The sequence below is a fragment of the Perognathus longimembris genome, chromosome 17, assembly GCF_023159225.1.
Source record: "Perognathus longimembris pacificus isolate PPM17 chromosome 17, ASM2315922v1, whole genome shotgun sequence".
Taxonomy (NCBI): Eukaryota; Metazoa; Chordata; class Mammalia; order Rodentia; family Heteromyidae; genus Perognathus; species Perognathus longimembris.
The window spans coordinates 43179099-43197862 of record NC_063177.1 but is presented as its reverse complement, the minus strand read 5'-3'; the positions used below and the strand labels follow the sequence as shown (position 1 = coordinate 43197862).

Here is an 18764-nt window from a genome sequence, read left to right as displayed (position 1 = left end):
GGGAGAAAATACATTGAGGTAAAGGAAGAATCACAAAAAGTTATATTCAAAATTGAAATAACTCACGGTCAATGAAACTATATTTTAACACTTGCTGAATTGTTTCTGGATTGATAGGAATATCCAGACTATCCAAAATAGTACCCACTTCATCAGTGGAAACTCGACCACCTTTCATCTTAGAAAAAATCTTCAAGGCATTCAGGAATGCTAAAACAAACAGACGTACTATGAGAAAGGAGCTGATTTTGTGTCAAGCAATACTTAAAAATCAACACAGGTATGGGGATTTTCCAAATATTTACCCACAATAAAAGCATTTGCCAAATTCTGGCCACATTTCTAACATGAATTCTAATTGTTGCTGTTATTACTGCTAAAGTAATACAACAATCACTCGTATTTATTGAATACTGATTATTAGTTAAGCTCTGTACTAAAAGCTTTGCATTATCTCATTCAGTCATCACAGTCAAATTATAAAGTAGAAAAGACAAACTAATATATCAACCTCACCTTATAATTGACTATTATCAATATCATTCTAGTGTATACTTTTGAAGAATATTCTTTTACCTGGATCCTGAGAAACCAAACTGGAAACATTATTCACGGTCTTCAGGAAGTTTGAAAACTCCAGCATTCCATTAACTGTAAAAGTGATTCAGAAACATAAGGGAAAAAAATCCATCAGCAAATAAGATCTGTAGACTAATCAAGAATATAAGACAAGGGGTTGGGGATATAGCCTAGTGGCAAGAGCGCTTGCCTTGTATACATGAAGCCCAAGGTTCGATTCCCCAGCACCACATATACAGAAAATGGCCAGAAGTGGCGCTGTGACTCAAGTGGCAGAGTGCTAGCCTTGAGCAAAAAGAAGCCAGGGACAGTGCTCAGGCCCTGAGAACAAGGCCCAGGACTGGCAAAAAAAAAAAAAAAAAGAATATAAGACAAAAATGGCAAGCTAAACATGTGACTTCTACAACATGTGATCCTATAATATGTGATACTATAATATTTCTCCTTAAATAATACACATAATATTGCACTATATTAAGACATTACTTACAAAAATAACCTCATTTTTCAAGTAAAAAATAATGGACACTTTTTTGTAAAAGATTTTTTTAAAAAGAAAACCTATGCTATACAACTGATAACTTCATCAGAAATTTTTATTGTTTGACTTGAATGATAATGAATGATGTTTGACTTGAAAATCATAGACTGGTTTTTAGAATGATAAATGAAAATACCACCTTTGATGACTAAAACTGAAAATCCTGACACACAAGATCTACCAAAGCACAGAATTAGGGTTTGCAAATCTCATTTGCTGACCAAACATAAATAAATATCTCAATTTTTCAAGTTTCTTCAAGTTAAATAATTACGATTTATTTACTTAAGAAAATTTTAAGCAAACGAGGCTTTGACAGGGTTTGCACCACTGATATTATCTATGTCAAGAATAAAATGATTATAAATCTACATTTTTATTAAATGTCATCTAAGCAGACATGCAGCATATAAATGTTTCCAGCTGTCACCAGGTTTCTTCTATTTGCAGACAAAATGACAAAATTTGTCAAGTTATCTGTCTCCAAACTTCTTTAGCATAACAACTTGAAAGTGGGCTCTCCTTTCCTTGAAAAACAGTGAAACATTTTCCATCTTTTTTTTTGCAAGTCCTGGGCCTTGGACTCAGGGCCTGAGCACTGTCCCTGGCTTCTTTTTGCTCAAGGCTAACACTCTGCCACTTGAGCACACAGCACCACTTCTGGCCGTTTTCTATATATGTGGTGATGAGGAATCGAACCCAGGGCTTCATGTATACGAGGCAAGCACTCTTGCCACTAGGCCATATTCCCAGCCCCACATTTTCCATCTTAATCAGCTACTGTGTGTGACTTCTTTGCTGACTTCCTTGTGATTTGGGGGTTATGTTAAAAAAAAAAATTTACAGCACCATTTTTAATGTTACAGATAGAAACTATCATTTGAGAAATCATCACTATCTCATTACAGTCATAACAGCATAACAGTTGAAAAGCAAGCAGTGGTAGAACTATTAGGCATATCTATAGTTTCCTCTAATTATATGCCCAAGGAAATATAGTCACTAGCTTTTCCTTTATTTCCTTTAAAATGTTTTTTAGTACAGGCACTGGCGAATCAAGCCTGTATTACTAACTACTTAGGAGAATGTGAACCAGAAGGTTGTGAGTCAAAGCCAACCCAGGCAGAAGAGTTCACGAGACTCTGTCTCCAAAATAAATAGCATAAAGTCAGGCTGAAGGTGTGACTCAAACGGTAGAATGCCAGCTAAGAAAGCAAGCCAGGTGAGCACAAATCGCTGAATTCAACCTGAAAAAAAGTATTTTAATATCAAGAATCCTGGACTAGATTAAGGAATTTTACAGACATTTAGCTTAAATTTCCTTTCTCTTAAACAAACTAAAAAGTGGACAATCATCTTCAGATCATATGCAAAAGGTCCTTCCAAACATGTATGAGCTGCATACTTGCTAAAAATTCTTGTATGGTATTAAAAGATGATGGGAGTGTTTTAAGAAAATCCACGTCTAGAACTTTATGTACAGATGAAAATTATTGTCAAGATCTTACTTTTCATATGAGGTGGTTGGGTCAGATATTATCACATTATTAAAATAACATTACACAACTAAAGTGTGATTTGTAGGAATCAACAATGGGAATATATCACAACCCAACCTAGTAGTCAACCTAATTGTATAATCCAAAACTCAGTTTTTAATATCATTATTGTAAATAATATTTTTATAAATGATGCTTTCCATTTTAAATTTTAGGATTACATCATCTTCAACTAATCTCACAAACATAACTTAAATTCATGTGTTCAAGAGCCTTAAACAGATAATGAAAAGATAATACTTACCATCAATATCAATCATCTTCAGTGCCCATCGTATTTCTGAGTCAGTCATGGGAATCTTTAACATGCTAAGGACCACTGGCAGATCATTCACATAAATCTTACCACCTCGAACTTTTCCAAAAATTTTACAGGCTTTATGAGTTGCTGTATACATAGTACAAAACACTGAGTTAATGCAAAGGAATAACTATGCTTCCTACCCTCACCTGCTAATAAGAGAAAATAATAATCATTAAAAGAAGAAAAAGGAGCAGGTGTCTGTTTTCTAGATTGTCTACTTTAAAGTCTATCTGATAATCTGGGGCTGGGAATATGCCCTAGTGGCAAGAGTGCTTGCTTTGTATACATGAAGCCCTGGGTTTGATTCCTCAGCACTACATACATAGAAAAGGCCAGAAGTGGCTCTGTGGCTCAAGTGGTAGAGTGCTAGCCTTGAGCATAAAGAAGCCAGGAACAGTGCTCAGGCCTTGAGTCCAAGCCCCAGGACAGGCCAAAAAAAAAAAGTCTATCTGATAATCTATTGAGTTATGTCAGGAGCCCATGAAACATTGTTAGAAAAGTCATGCAAGGGTTACATGGGAAAAGGCTTCCACAACTTTTCCTAGAAATATGAAATCCTTCCTATGTGGTCTTTTAACGCTCACTGTGCATCTCAGCTAAAGCACTTGGTATTGTAACTGCTTACAAGAAGCAAAAGTTTCCATTTCCCTTCTTTCCAGTGTTATTTTAGATCAGATTCTCAAAACAATGTTTGAACTGAATTTTTGTTTAGTTCAATGACAACTACATTTTTATTTTCAAAAAGGATGAAATAATCATGTAAGGTGGCAGAGACAAGATGACCATGATCCAATACCTAATGTATGAAACTGTAACCTCTCTGTACATCAGTTTGATAATAAAAATTTGAAAAAAAAAAGATGATCATGAGTTTTAAGCCAGCCTGAGCTACACAATGTCTGGAAAGAGAGAGATTAAAAAAAAGAAAGAAGGAAAGAGAGAGGAAGGGAGGGAAGGAAGAAAAGGAGGAATGAAGGAAGGGAAGGAGAGAGGGAAGGAGGGAAGAAGAAAAGAAGGAAAGAAGGAAGGAGGGAAGGAAGGAAGGAAGGAAGGAAGGAAGGAAAGAAAGGAGATAAAGAAAGAAAGAATAGAGGGAATGAGGAAAGGAGAAAGGGAGGAGGAAAGGGAAAAAGAATAAGAGAGAAAGACAGGAAGAGAAAGAGGGAGGAAAGAAGGAAGGAAAGAAGGAAGAGATGGATGGAAGAAGAAAAAAGAATGAGAAAGTGAGAAAAAGAGAAGAGAGAAGAGAATGAAAGAAAGCAAACAAGAAAGAGAAGTAAAGAGGAAAGAAGGAGATGAAGGGAATAGAATGAAAGAAAGATTAGAGTAAGGAAACAAGATTGGATAATTAGGTGACACTGCTAATACAAATGAAAGACTGGAAATTTGATGATACTGACTTTAACAATAGCAGAGTTAGTAGTAGAGTATTAGAGGTAGAAATGGGAAGCAAAAAAAAAAAAAGGAACTAAGGAAGACAACTCATACTAGAAGCTTCTCTAAAAAAAACATTGAATATAAGATTTCCAAAGTATAGACCCTGTGGAAGCAGAATAAAAAATAAGAAGTGAATAGATTAGTTTAGTCAAAGGGAATCTCTTCCAAAGACAATTTGAAAGCCGTAGATAATGTTGAAGTTTATGGACAGGATTTTTCCTATATGGTTTGTTTTATGTTGCTGTTTTATTTTCCTTTTGGTTTGTTTTGCTTGTTTGGTGGTAGTACTGGGGCTTGAATTCAAGTATTCATGACGTTGTGGCTTTTTCTACTCACGGCTGATGTTCTACCAGTTGAACCACAGTTCTACTTCTGGCTTTTTTGCTCATTAACTAGAGATAATAGTCTCTCAGACTTTTCTACCCATGCTGTGTGAAGGACTAGGTGATGAGAATTTGAAGTAATGAAGGCTTGGCATAGACACCAGAAAAGACGAAAGCTCTGACCAAACCATGAAGGGAATACAAACTGTGCCAAAGGTAGCTGAGGTTGGAAATAAAATTGTGAAAGAAAAAGAAAGAACTGGAAGTAAGTATAAGGCATTGTGAGGAGAGAGCAAGTCAAAAAACCTGGGATCTCAACATCATGATAGTTTGTGGCCATCAGTGCTAATCAGAGAAAATGGAATAAAGCAATTGATTTTGGAAAGTATAAAGCTGGAGCAGCACAGATGTCCTTATCCACTTGGATGCTAAAGATACCTAATGTGGTGACCAAAGTTGAGAGAAAAATCACTACAAAATATAAACTAGATGACCACATTATGGGAGAGGTCAACATCAGGAGTAGAAGGTAACATTAAGCTCTTATACTAAGGTACCAAGGTCTATGTTCCAATGAATCCAGGAACTTGAGTGCAGTAAAGTTTATCCATTGTATACAATCTCAATTTTAAACGAAATTGAATGAGGGCTGGGAATATGGTCTAGCGGTAGAGTGCTTGCCTCGTATACATGAAGCCCTGGGTTTGATTCCTCAGCACCACATATATAGAAAAAGCCAGAAGTGGCGCTGTGACTCAAGTGGAAGAGTGCTAGCCTTGAGTGAAAAGAAGCCAGGGACAGTGTTCAGGGCCTGAGTTCAAGCCCCAGAACTGGCAAAAACAAAACAAAACAAAAAATTGAATGAAGTCAGGCAATGATGGTCCATGCCTCTATTCCTAGCTACTCAGGAGTCTGAGATCTGAGGATCACAGTTCAAAGCAGTCTCAGACAGGAAAGTCCATGAGACTCTTATCTCCAGTTAACCACTAGCAAGCCAGAAGTGGCTCTGTGGCTCAAGTGGTAGAGTGCTAGCCTTGAGCTGAAGAGCTCAGGGACAGCTCCCAAGCCCAGAGTTCAAGCCCCACGACCAACAACAAGAACAAAAAATTGAATGAAAATAAGCTTGTGTATGTGTTGCTGTACAAGTGTGTCTGTGTTGATATAGTATTACAATCCTACCAATACTATGAAGCAATTTATTAAATATCAACTTTTGCTTCCTCATGGCCAACATTTCCATTGCATAAATTTAATGTTATTAGTTGATCCCTTAAACTACTGGGAGTAGAGGATAGGCAATAACTGCTGAAACATCACATAATCAAGAAACATATTCTAGGGGCTGGGGATATAGCCTAGTGGCAAGAGTGCCTGCCTCGTATACACGAGGCCCTAGGTTCAATTCCCCAGCACCACATATACAGAAAACGGCCAGAAGTGGCGCCGTGGCTCAAGTGGCAGAGTGCTAGCCTTGAGCGGGAAGAAGCCAGGGACAGTGCTCAGGCCCTGAGTCCAAGGCCCAGGACTGGCAAAAAAAAAAAAAAAAAGAAAAGAAACATATTCTAGGAATTATAGAACCTCTAAACCAAGAGTAAAGACATATGTCTATAATCTCATCCAACCTGGACTACCTATTGAGACTCTATCAAAGTAAAGAAGGAAAGAAAGAAAGGAGGGAGGGAGGGATTCAAGAACCTTCTATTACCATTTAAATCTTCTTTGGAAATGTTTCCTTCAGGTACTTCTTCATATAGTGTCATGTAGAGATTAGATAATGATTCCTTTCTCCTTTCAAAGAAATAGCCATGTTAGAAAACAACAAAGAAAATATTTAAAAACACTGAAAAATATTGGGAAACCTATTAGTAAACTAAAGTACATAATATTCTTCTATTCTCCAGAATTCCTACTTTATTAAATTTTTAGACAATGCATATCTATGGGGTATAATCGACTCTAGTAAGTAAACAGTGCTTATAAATCACTATCCTTTGTGGTCTGATTTCTGTAATCAATACAAGTTACAGCAATTCAAAGAAAGTTACTATAAGGTAAATGAAAACATCTTTAAACAACCAAAGAATTCCAGATTTTATCACCTTCCACTAAAATGTCTCAAATAAAATGATTCGTCTGATGCTGTAATATATAAGCAGTTGAAATTGTTTAAGAGTTCATGCAAAGCTAGGTGCCAGTGGCTCATGCCTGTACTCGTAGTTACTCAGAAGGAGACAAGGAAGACTGTGCTTAAAGGCCAGCTCTAGCAAAAGACGCCACATCTCAGCCAATAGCTAGACACGGCGCTATGAACCACAGTGCTGAGACCAAGAGGACTGTGGTTCTAGACCAGCCCAGGCCAAAAAAAGAAGTTTGTGAACAGACAGAAAAAAGCTTTTCAACAGAAAAAAGCTTAATAGGGTGGCATATGCAAGTCATCCCAGTTATAGCAAAAGGCATAAAACACGATGAATGTGGTCCAGGACTGCCGGGGAGGGAGAAGCAGGAGCCTATCTTGAATATAACCAGGGCAAAGGGGCTAGAGCATGCCCCAAAGTGTACAGTGAGGTGCCTGTGGCTCGCACCTGTAATCCTAACTACTCAGGAGGCTAAGATCTAAGGAATCATGATTCAAAGCCAGCCTGAGCAGGAAAGCCCATGAGACTCTTATCTCTAATTTAAAAGAGCCGGAAGTAGAGATATAGCTCAAATAGTAGAGCACCAGCTTTGAATGGAAAAAGCTGAGATAGCACCTAGGCCCTGAGTTCAAACTCCACTAACCAGCTCAAAGAAAAAAATAAAAAGAAGTAGAACACCTGCCTAGCAAGGGCAAAAACTCTTAGTTCAGATGCCAACAATGTCTTTAAAAAGGAAGTTCATGTAGAACAAGAACTTTATACAGATTTAGAAAGTGAGGACCAAAGTTCGAAGTTAACTTTACAAATGGGCAAACTACTAGGTGAGATCAACTAGAACCCAATCCTATATAGAGTGTTCTTACCTCTCTACATAGTCTTTTTCTGTCCACATAGCCTCTTAATTTATACAAATAATTGGGCATTCTATAAGTAGAAGGAATAAATACCTCTGGAGAAAATCCCCAAGTTTGAGCCCAACATTCAAAGAATAGAATACAAAGATTTAAATACCGAATACTTGAGGAATATTTACGAGGAGATATTGAAGGCTTGGGAGCACCAAGCTGATCTGGCAATTTGCATGGAGTACTTTCTTTCCTGGTTATCTCCTTTGATGGCTTCAGAGGAGGAGAGGCGATCTAGGGCAAAATGCAAGTATGCTGGTGCCTGAGATCATACTGGGAATCCATTGTTCTTGTACAGTAGTCATTCTTTGCCTTTTCACTTAGTTATGCATCTGATGTAACTGTTTTTTTTTATAATTAAACTATATTCTTTACATACTGAAATTTAAAATAAGCTATATACAATGTTCGTTTGCAACATCGTGTTTTTCTTTACTTGCACAGTAATGGATTTTACAGACAGGAAAATTTTATAGTAAAGCAAGAATATGATTCAGCACCCAGACTAGGCTACTGGTTCTAATAGCACATGCAAAATAATGAGAAGCATCACAGTCATTCAAATGATGCAGGTAATTTTGTTTTAAATGATCCTTATATTTGAGTAAATTATCCACTTAACATTACATATCCAAACATGATTCAAAAGTCCAAATAGCAAGGTAGATAGAAAAGTACCATTTTAGAAAATGAAAACTCTATTTCCGGGTGTCTTTACTTCTACATGGAACCTAGAACCTTGAGTTTTACAGATTCTACAGTTTGGAGAGAGAAAACTTCCAGGCTACTGAAGAATGTCAAGAACTGATATTGAAACTCATGTAAAGCCAAAATCTTCAAACAGCAACACATTCAGCAAGAAAAAGCTAGATTAAACAAATTTACCTCCAATTTAGGAATACGAAGAACAGCCTCTTTCTCTGTTCCAACTCCAAGCTATTAAAAAAAATTAACGAAGGATTACTAGTCCTGATTATAAACATATATTGAATTCAAATATATACCAAATATATGACCCAGAAAAATAACTCAAAAAATCACTTCAAGTGGCCTCAGATTTGTTCAAGACAAAGCAAATGCAAATTCCCCTTGGGAAAAAATATCTCTTAGAGGAGAAAAAAAATCACCGTGTCTCCACAAATGTAGATCAACTATGTATGAAAGAATTAATAAAACACACAAAATACTCAAGGATACAAGTTAACTGCAAGCAAGATTTCGATTCCCACCCCCACCCCCAGGGACTCCATATATTGTATTTAGCAGATACTGGTCTGGAAAATGATCAAAGAACATGGTAATATAAGTCAGACTTTAATACACACACACACACACATATTCATTGAAATTAAAAAATCTCAATGGGTAGGTTAAAGTTGTAGATTAAATTTAGCTGAATAAATGTACTATAAAATAGGATTAAAAATACCAAAACCAATATAGAGAAACAGATGACACAATGTTGCAGTGGGTAGTATTCCCCAAAAGCTGGTGCCACAAGGTGGCACTACTGGGAAGTAGTGGAACCTTCGAGAGGCAGGACCAAATGGGAGGTCCCTATGACATTGGGAAATAACTTTCAAGAGGACTGTGAGGTCCCTCATATCTCCTTGTTATGCTCTGCCCTGTGCCTCTGCTAAAACTGGTGCCATTGATCTTGGACTGGAATCTCCAGAACTGTGAGCCAAAATAAAGCTTCCTTCCTTATGAATTAATTACCCCCTAATGTTTTATGGCAGAAAGCTAATACAAATGTTAAAGAACAGAAAGTCCTACTACACGTCTAGTAGAAAAGGAAAACAGAGAATTGAGGGAGGAAAAATATTCTAAAAACGAATGCTTTGGAAGAAGGTCATGAGGGAAGTCTCGCTGGGGTTGCTCTGCCGATTCTCTCGAGTGGTCTCTGCGCCCTAGCAGAGGTTCTCATGGCGCAAGGCTGGGCCAAAGCGTCTGGAGGTTCATAACCTCGGTGATCCGTGGGGCCTGCTATGAGGAAGGTCCAGGGAAGACGCTGCCATTTTCAGTGGAAAACAAGTGGCGGTTACCGGGCATGATGACTGTGTACTTTGGATCCGGGTTTGCTGCACCTTTTTTAAATAGTGAGGCACCAACTGCTTAAGAAATAAGGGTGTTGGGCTGGGGATATAGCCTAGTGGCAAGAGTGCCTGCCTCGGATACACGAGGCCCTAGGTTCGATTCCCCAGCACCACATATACAGAAAACGGCCAGAAGTGGCGCTGTGGCTCAAGTGGCAGAGTGCTAGCCTTGAGCGGGAAGAAGCCAGGGACAGTGCTCAGGCCCTGAGTCCAAGGCCCAGGACTGGCCAAAAAAAAAAAAAAAAAAGAAATAAGTGTGTTATAATTCACCCATTTAACAGAAGAATGAAGAGGCACAGGCTTCTGGAAGTGGATTAAACTCTCCAATTCCACATACTAGATATGTTTGTAAATACACTCCTGACAAGAATGCTTGATGCTTCCTTTCTGCAAAAGAGACTGTAATACTTGAACATGAATTTATTTTATTTGGGTTGTTCTTAGTTGTTAGTATTTTCCCCAAGAACTATAACATTAGCTTGTTTTATAATTGTAAGATTTTATTACTTGACTTGTGATTCACAAGTTAGGACTTTAGTGCTAATTTATGTTTTAGAAGTAAAATACAGTTTTGGTTGTCCTATAATAACTTTAAATGAAATAAAATAAATATATGTTTAAAAAAGCAAATGCTTTTAAATGTTAAAACTTCCCATAGTTGAGGAAAGATACTGATTCTCAGATTTAGGAAGCACACAAATATTAAGACAGAGAAATTAAAACATATATACAGAACTATATCACAGTGAATGTAGTTGGTGGAATATTGTAGTGGATCCACTCCACTAATATCTGCAACCTAAGAAATGGGAATCCTTATTGCAATCAAGTAACTGTCACAAGATGAGATACCCAATGGCAGATGTGCTTATAAGAATAAGGAAAAATGTTAGCAGACAGCACAGTAAAAAAATAAATATGTGTGTGTGTGTGTGTGTGTAATATATAGTATATGCATATATGTGGAAAGAGTAAAGAATGTAAACCTAAGAAAGAATCCCTTGTTCTTTTTTGGGGGGAGGGGGTTGCTTTCATAGAAAAAAAACTAGGTAAGTGTCATGGTATATTCCCAGGTATTCAGTAGGCTAAGAAGAGAAGGATAATCTGAGCCCAGAACTTTGGTAGCATCTTGGGCAACATAGAAAAATTGTGTCAAAGGAAGAATGAAGGGAGGAGAAAGAAGGAGGCTGGAATGAAGATGTGTTTGGACAAAAATGTATACAAATATTTAAGGTCTAAGCACAATATTTAAAAGAGAAAGGAAAATTCCTAAATTTAGACTTACCTCAGTTCTTTTACTATGCAGGTATACTTGTAAACTTTTCTTTTTCCTGACTGTTTTCCCTGCTGAAGAATCAGAGGAGTTTTCTTCTCTACTTAGGAATAGTGATGTTTCATACCTAAATTGCATAAAAATTGAATAATTCTTGAGTTGTTTTCATTGACTTTTCTTCTTTTCAGCTTTTAATTATGAAAATTTTCAAATTATACAAAAGAAGACAGAATAATATTAATTTATCCATATGTATTCATCACTCAGCTTTAATAATGACCAATCTCATTCTACCTGTGTCCTTATCCCTTTTCCCATCCTTTATCATTTTGAAACAAACCTCAGTAAAGATTTTAATACACATCTCTAGAATGATTTTTTCTTTTAAAATATCTGAAACACCTCATGACACCTAAATAAATTAATAGGTGTTTCTTATAACACCAAATACTTAATCAGTGTTCAAGTTTTCAGCTGTTAAATGTCAGGTTTGACATTTTGCATCAGATTCAATAATTTCTCCATAACACAATTGACTGGTTGGCCTTTCAAGTTTCTTTTCACCTATAGCTTCTCCTTCTATGTTATTATTGTTATTTTGGTGACAATTTCATCATGCTTTTAAGATTCTGTTATTGGTCTGGTCTGTTAACTATTTTATATCCCCTACCCTCTCCTACTGACATTGAGTTTCCCTATTCCTAGCTTACTCATGACTTTTACTCTATTACCTGGCTTTGGGTCATTCATCTGTTTTAAAGTATAATTACATTTTTAAATTATAAACTGCTTTAAACATTTTATGGAATAGGGGTAGTTTTATGCCAAAACTTATTATTATTTATTGCATAAGTCATGAATAAAAATGTTCTTCCTGTATCCCATTCCTTTGCACATCTCAGGATTACCTATTTTGAACAATGCTAAAGAAAAAAGATAAGGAGAAATTTCCAATACTTCCACTATCCTTCCTAGTTAATAGGCCATGAGACTGGTATTTATTTAGAAAAAAAACACACAAGATTAAATCCCCAATTCTTCTTCTCCAAATCCCTTTTTTCTTTACCAATATTCTACATTTATCCTAGGTGAAATAAAATGCTATAGCTTCTTTTAAAGCTCAAAAAAGTCAACAAAGCCATATAATCCAAAAAAAGTACTATAGGAATAAAATAGTTTAATTTTATGGAAATCATAAACCCAAGCACAGATGGAAGAACCCTTCCTTTCTCTTACTAAATTATCTCTGAGACAAACTTACACACCTATCCACAATTGCTCTCCTCTAATGGGAATCCTATAATAGCTTACAGACTTCCAGGGATGTCACAGAATGAAACAAAGCATAAGAATGTCAGCATATGAATGAAAACTTGGTTCCTGAAAGCATGACCTTAATATGGATGATCCTATATGCACTGTACATCTGAACACAAGCTACATTTGTGACATTCTTGAAAAAACATACTTGATAAAGTAAGTTCAAAAAGATTATTGTGCCAGTTGTGGGGCTTGAATTCAAGGCTTGAGTACTTCCCCTGAACTCAAACCCCGTGACTCTACCACTTGAGCCACTTTTCCACTTCTGGCTTTTTGATGGTTAATTGGAGATGAGACTTTCCTACCCAGACTGGCTTCAAACCACAATCCTTAGATCTCAGTCTTCTGAGTAGCTAGGATTACACACATGAACCACCACACCCAGCAAGTTCAGAACTTTTAACTGACCCTCTCTTATGATCTGGGCTCAAATCCACAGTTCTGAGTGAAGTTCTCTTCTCTATTGTTTTAGAAATTTTGCTGTATTTCTTGCTTTCATTACTTTTTGGTGGCAAGTTGCTAGCTTCATTGTCTGATGAGTCAACAGTTTCTTCAGTCTGCAAATCAAAAGCCATGGTCATTCATGTTCTCTTTGCACATACACATGAAATGTAACAATCTGGGTCAAATAATTCATTTTTGGATAAATATTCTTTCTCAAATAGCATTAGAACTCATTAGTATTACCATTAGTACTCATTAGAACATTAGTCTTAGTCTTATTTTTATTATTATTTAATTTGTTATTATTATTATACATTAGGGACATATTCTATGTACTACCAATTTTCCTTAATGCATCATGAAATTTATAAAGTACAGAGGATTCATAAACATATATATCATCTGAACCTCATTCTTTTTTGTTGTTGATGTTGTTGTTCTGGTCCTGGAGCTTGAACTCCAGGTTTGGGCATTGTTTCTGAACTTTATTGCTTATAGCTAGTGCTCTACCACCTAAGCTACAGCTCCACTTCTGGCTTTTTAGTGGTTAATTGGAAATAAGAGTCTCATAGACTTTCCTGCCTGGGCAGGCTTTGAACAACAATCCTCAGACCTGAGCCTCCTGAGCAGTTAAGATTACTGCCACTAGCACTCAGCCTGAACCTCATTCTTAGAGGCTTATGTTGAAAAAGTTTTCTAAAGCAATTATTTTATCATAAAAACTAACTATACTTAATATAAACCAAAGGCAAGAGCCAGGAGCTAGTGGCTCACACCTGTAATCCTAGCTACTCAGGGTGCTGATATCTTAGGATGGCAGTTCAAAACTAGCCCAGGAAGGAAAGTCTGTGAGACTCCAATTAACCACCAGAAAACCAGAAGTGACGCTGTGGCTCCAAGTGGTAAAGTGCTAGGCTTGAGCAAAAAGAGCTCAGGGACAGTGTGCAGGCCACCAGTTCAAGCCCCACAACTGACAAAACACAAAGACACGATCTATGAAAGTTAAGAACTGATAAACTACGCTTTTTTAAAATTAAAAACTTCTGATGGTGAAAGACACCATCAAGAAAATGAGAGGACAAGTCTTATACTGGTTGAAAATACTTGCAAAGAATTTATCTGATAAAGCACTATTATCTAAAATATATAAAGAACTCTTCAAATATAGCTATAAGAAAAAAGTACCACTCAATTTAAAACTCATTCATGGTTGAGAATGCAAAATGGTATAGCACTCTGGCAGACAGTTAAAATCCTGAATTTGATTGTCTGAAAAATGATCCAGGGTCCTACTACCCGCCCCCCAAAGAAAATTTCCATCATACCACATGGGAACTCTTTTCATACAGAGCTATCTGAGTAGTTGGATAACAGTTCAACATGTGCTACCTCCACTAAAAGACCTGAAGTCACCTCCATTATTAGACAGATTCTTACGAATTGTTCTATGCCCTAATTTTGTGTAATGATTATGAATATATGATAATGTCATATGTAATAGAGGAAGAATACTTAAAATCTATTTTGAAGTAAATACCTGGCCAAAAAAATGTTCTTTACTTTCCATCTTTCTGTTTAGAGGTAAATTCTGGCCTTCAGGACTGTAAGGTCATGAACAAGTACAAATGAACAACAGTACAAAAAGATTTCCTGTCAGAAAAAAGAAAAATAGAAAAATAATTTGCCTATCTAGGAGACTTAAGCTATTATATTTACCTACCTGAAATTAGCAGCTCAATGTCATGCTCAGAGTATAATACCTAATGTCACCAACAGAGATAGGTGGACAAAAGCTCGAAATTCACAGGATATCACACAGTGCCTTAAAGTTTGTCCTTTTCAGTATAAGGAGAAATTAGTTTAATACATTGCAAATGATAGGAAGAGCAAATCCATTCATATTCATATTTAGTATATTTATTTATGTGTTTGCATAATTCATACATTTTTGGGGGGGGCCAGTCCTGGGCCTTGGACTCAGGGCCTGAGCACTGTCCCTGGCTTCTTCCCGCTCAAGGCTAGCATTCCGCCACTTGAGCCACAGCGCCACTTCTGGCCGTTTTCTGTATATGTGGTGCTGGGGAATCGAACCTAGGGCCTCGTGTATCCGAGGCAGGCACTCTTGCCACTAGGCTATCTCCCCAGCCCATAATTCATATATTTATATGAATATAAATATGTTGATATTTATTTATATAGTCAATTAAACCCTGAGAAACAGAGGTGCTGAAACAGCAATCCCACTGTTACATGGGCTTATGTTATACTGTGCTAGACATGATAAACACTTTGACATGAATTATTCCAGTGAATAAAACAGGAGGGTGAAATCCTGTCCCATGGGAACTTACATTCTAATAAGAGATAGAAAAATATAAAATATGTTGTATATAATCAAGTAAGTAATAAAGGGAAAAAGTAAATGTTGAGGGGACTATGAAGTGTGGTATTCGGGAAGAAATTCGGGAAATGGAAAGCGTCGCCAAGAGCAGAGTGTGGTGGTACACACCTGTTATCCTATTTACTTGGAGATAGAGGCAGAGGTAAGAGGATAGGGAGTTTAATATCAGCGTGGGCAAGGGCATGGAGGGGGGCTGGGGAATGAGGGGGGTGGGAGGGTGGGGCGGGGAAAGGAAGGCTAGGGTGTGGTTCAGGTGCCAGAGTGGTTGAGTCTCCAGTAAAACTGAGGGCCTAGAGTGAAGAGGAAAAAGCAAGTGGGGAAGGGGGAGAGGAGATGGGCTAAACTGAGAGAAAGAAAGAGAGAGAGAGGCTTTTGAATTACAGACTTAAGAAAACTGAATTTAGGAGCCAGATAATCAGTTCTAACAGCACTTCAGCCAGAAAGAAAGCAAGTACAAAATGCCCTGAGGCAAGCAGCCAGAATGTTCTAGGACACTGGAAAAGTACTTGAAGCTAAAGCAGGGGAAGCAAAGGAAAAGAAGGAGGAAAGCAGATAGAAGAGCCTAAAGGAGGAAAACAGAGAGTAGAGGATCTGTAGATAATTACAAGAATTTAGGGTTGAACTTTGAAGGGGTAGAATTCTGAGCAGGAGGTGACAAGATCTGAAATCCTTTCTAAAAGGGCTGTGCTGTGCTTACTGTAGGAGGAAAGCCAGGTGGGTCTGCATTCCTGGATGCCAAGTGAAGAAAATATTTTAAACGATGGTAAATGCTACTGTTAGGTCAAGACAAATCTGAATAACACCTGAGGCTTGTCAAGGCAGAGTAACCCATGTTGTTAAACAGAGCAATGTGTGGTAAGGAGGCAGTGTCCTCAAAACAAGAGAAAATAGGAGGAAAAAGAAACAGCTCAGATTCTACAAAGAAGAGAGAGAGAGAAAGAGAGAGAGAGAGAGAGAGAGAGAGAGAGAAATAAGATAGCAGGAAGAGGGGCAGTGGTTCAAGTGGTAGAGCACTAGGCCTTGAGCAGAAAAAAAAAAAAGCTCAGGGACAGCTCCCAGGCCCTGAGTTCAAGCCCCACAATAGACCAAAAAAATAAAAAATAAGAAAAGATAACAGCTGAGGGGGAAATGAAGTCATAAGGTTTGAGAAGGAAACAAGTGTGAGCATCTTCACTGAACAGAGACTCTGCAGGACATGGCTTCACCAAAAATATCTCCCCTTCTTTGGGCTTTCAATTCTCTCACAAACGGATGCTCACTTTTCCCTTGCAAATGTCCATTAATGGCAACTGCAGCCCAAACTTTATGGCGTCGATCACCAATAATCCGCGTTCAAACACGAACCTCACACTGGCGAGCCCCCGGCCTCAGGAAGGCCCTAGGAGTCGCTTCGCCATAGGCCCTGCCTTTGTGAGGCAACTTCTTTGGGAAGGAAATGGGCATAGAGCCGCACCACCCGGCGAGATAAAAACCAGGGCTCTGACAGGCCACGAATGGGAGGAGCAAGGAAGCTTCCATAGGACGGGGTCCTCCTCCCTCCCAGAACAACCATTTCTGAGGGACCCGGGATCCGTTCATCATTCCTCACTGGGCCCCAATGACTGACCCGTTCCTTTCTGGAACCTTCCTTCACCCAACTCTGTGAGACGTCCCATCTGGTCCACACACCAGTCCTGTTCTCTTCCCCCATAGGCTCCAAGGCCTCCCTCGTCCTCACCAGGGCTCATGCCTGTCCCCGGAGGGTGCGGGTGCGAGGCCCACTCGCCAGGCCCGAGGGTTCCATCCTCCCCCTCAGAACCCTCGCGCGGAGAGCCCAGCCTTAGCCCCGCCCCCATTCTAGGCTCCCGCGCGGGGAGGCTCCGCCCCCTAGATCACCTGACCGAGCCCGACGCTCCGCCCACCGTGCGCTCGCTAGGGTTCCCGCGGAGGCGGCCTCCTAGGCCCAGGCTTCCCGGCGGCAGCGGCGGCGGCGGCAGCGGCGAGGGGAAGCAGCTGAGCTCCAGCCGGGAACCGCCGCGGCCGCGCCCGTCCGTCGCCCCACCTCATAAGGGCCTGTGACCTCACCCCACCCCAGCCCTGCAGACCCTGCACACGACCGAGGCGCCTCTGTCTTCACACCGTGCTCCCGGTAACCCTGGCATGAAGGTTACCCCCCCCTCCTCCTCCTCCTGGCTCCCCGCTCCGTCCCTGCTGAGTCCGGCCAGATTCGCACCCCACTTCTGTTGGTTTTTTCCTCCTTCTGCCCATCCTGTGAACGCCTCCACCTTCCCTCAAAATGATATTTCAATCACTCGAGGATACTCATCCTTCAGTTCTTTCATCCCCTTTATCATTTTCCCTAAATATATAGAGAATGGTTAGATCAAGCCTAGTAACACCACCATCTGTTCACTTATCTTTTCTACGAGTGAGACATCTGAAAATGACAGCAGTTTTTAAAAATGTTCGCTTACTCTATGTAAATATGTAAATTGACATGTGCAACAGATTTCAGAGCAGGAGCCCTCCCATCTGCTGAAATGATGTACCACTTGAATCGTGTTTCCTCATCCTCATTCCCTCCCAGTCACTAACAGGCAACATTCCACTGCCTAACTTGTACAAATTTGACCTTGTCATATTTCACGTACAAGTCAAACCCTGAAGTATATGTCTTATGCTTTATTTCTGTTTTATTACAACTTAACATAATGTCCACCTGTTTTCTGCATGCTCTTGCATATTGCAGAATTTCTTTCTTTATTGAGGCTAAAACAACAGTCACTTACATATACTTACGTTTTCTTGATCCATCCCTTCACTTCAGTTGGCTCCAGATATGGATGTCAATTGTCTTCCTGACACACTGATTTAAATTCCTTTAGCGATATACCTAGAAATGGGATTGCTGGATCAAATGGTAACCCCATTTTTTTCCATGAGGGGAACCTCCATACTGTTTCTGTAATGGCTGTATTAATTTACATTGCCATCAACGATATGCAAAGGTTTCTTTTTTTTATATCCTCATGGTGGCTATCATTCATCTTTTTTATAATAGCCATTCTCACTGACAGAAACTGAGATCTCCCACTTTCTTCATAATCCCTGTTGTCTATTTCTTCTTTTGGGGAAATGTGTAATCAGATGCTTTGCCCAGTTTTTAGTTTGGTTTGTTGTTGTTATCATCGTCATCATCATCATCATTACTATTCCCAGTCTTGGTGCTCAAACTCAAGGCCTGGGCACTATCCCTGAGATTTTTGTGCTCAAGGCTAGCATTCTACCACTTGAGCCACAGCTCCACTTCTGGCTTTTGTAGAAGTTAATTAGAGATGAGTCTCATGAACTTTCCTGTCCAGCCTGGCTTCAAAGCATGTGATCCTTGGATATCAGCTTCCTGAATAGTTAGAGGTTTACAGGCATGAGCCACTGATACCCAGCTGGTTATTTCTTTGCATGCTAACA

At 38.8% G+C, this 18764-nt stretch overlaps 1 protein-coding gene and 1 pseudogene across 1 annotated transcript in view; one reads left to right on the top strand and one right to left on the bottom strand.

Moving 5' to 3' along the window:
* Efcab13 (EF-hand calcium binding domain 13) overlaps positions 1-14809 on the bottom strand; it is a 94899-nt gene extending 80090 nt beyond the window's left edge. The window contains exons 1-8 of the mRNA XM_048367260.1: positions 14454-14809; positions 12881-13029; positions 11165-11279; positions 7890-8017; positions 6449-6531; positions 2924-3067; positions 577-651; positions 67-210 (exon numbers count right to left, since the gene is read on the bottom strand). Of these exons, the coding sequence (XP_048223217.1) occupies positions 67-210; positions 577-651; positions 2924-3067; positions 6449-6531; positions 7890-8017; positions 11165-11279; positions 12881-13029; positions 14454-14483 (868 nt within the window). The 5' untranslated portion in view covers positions 14484-14809. The remainder of the gene's footprint in view (positions 1-66; positions 211-576; positions 652-2923; positions 3068-6448; positions 6532-7889; positions 8018-11164; positions 11280-12880; positions 13030-14453) is intronic.
* Positions 9243-9909, top strand: LOC125365738 (annotated as a pseudogene).
* Positions 14810-18764: the final 3955 nt, after the last annotated feature.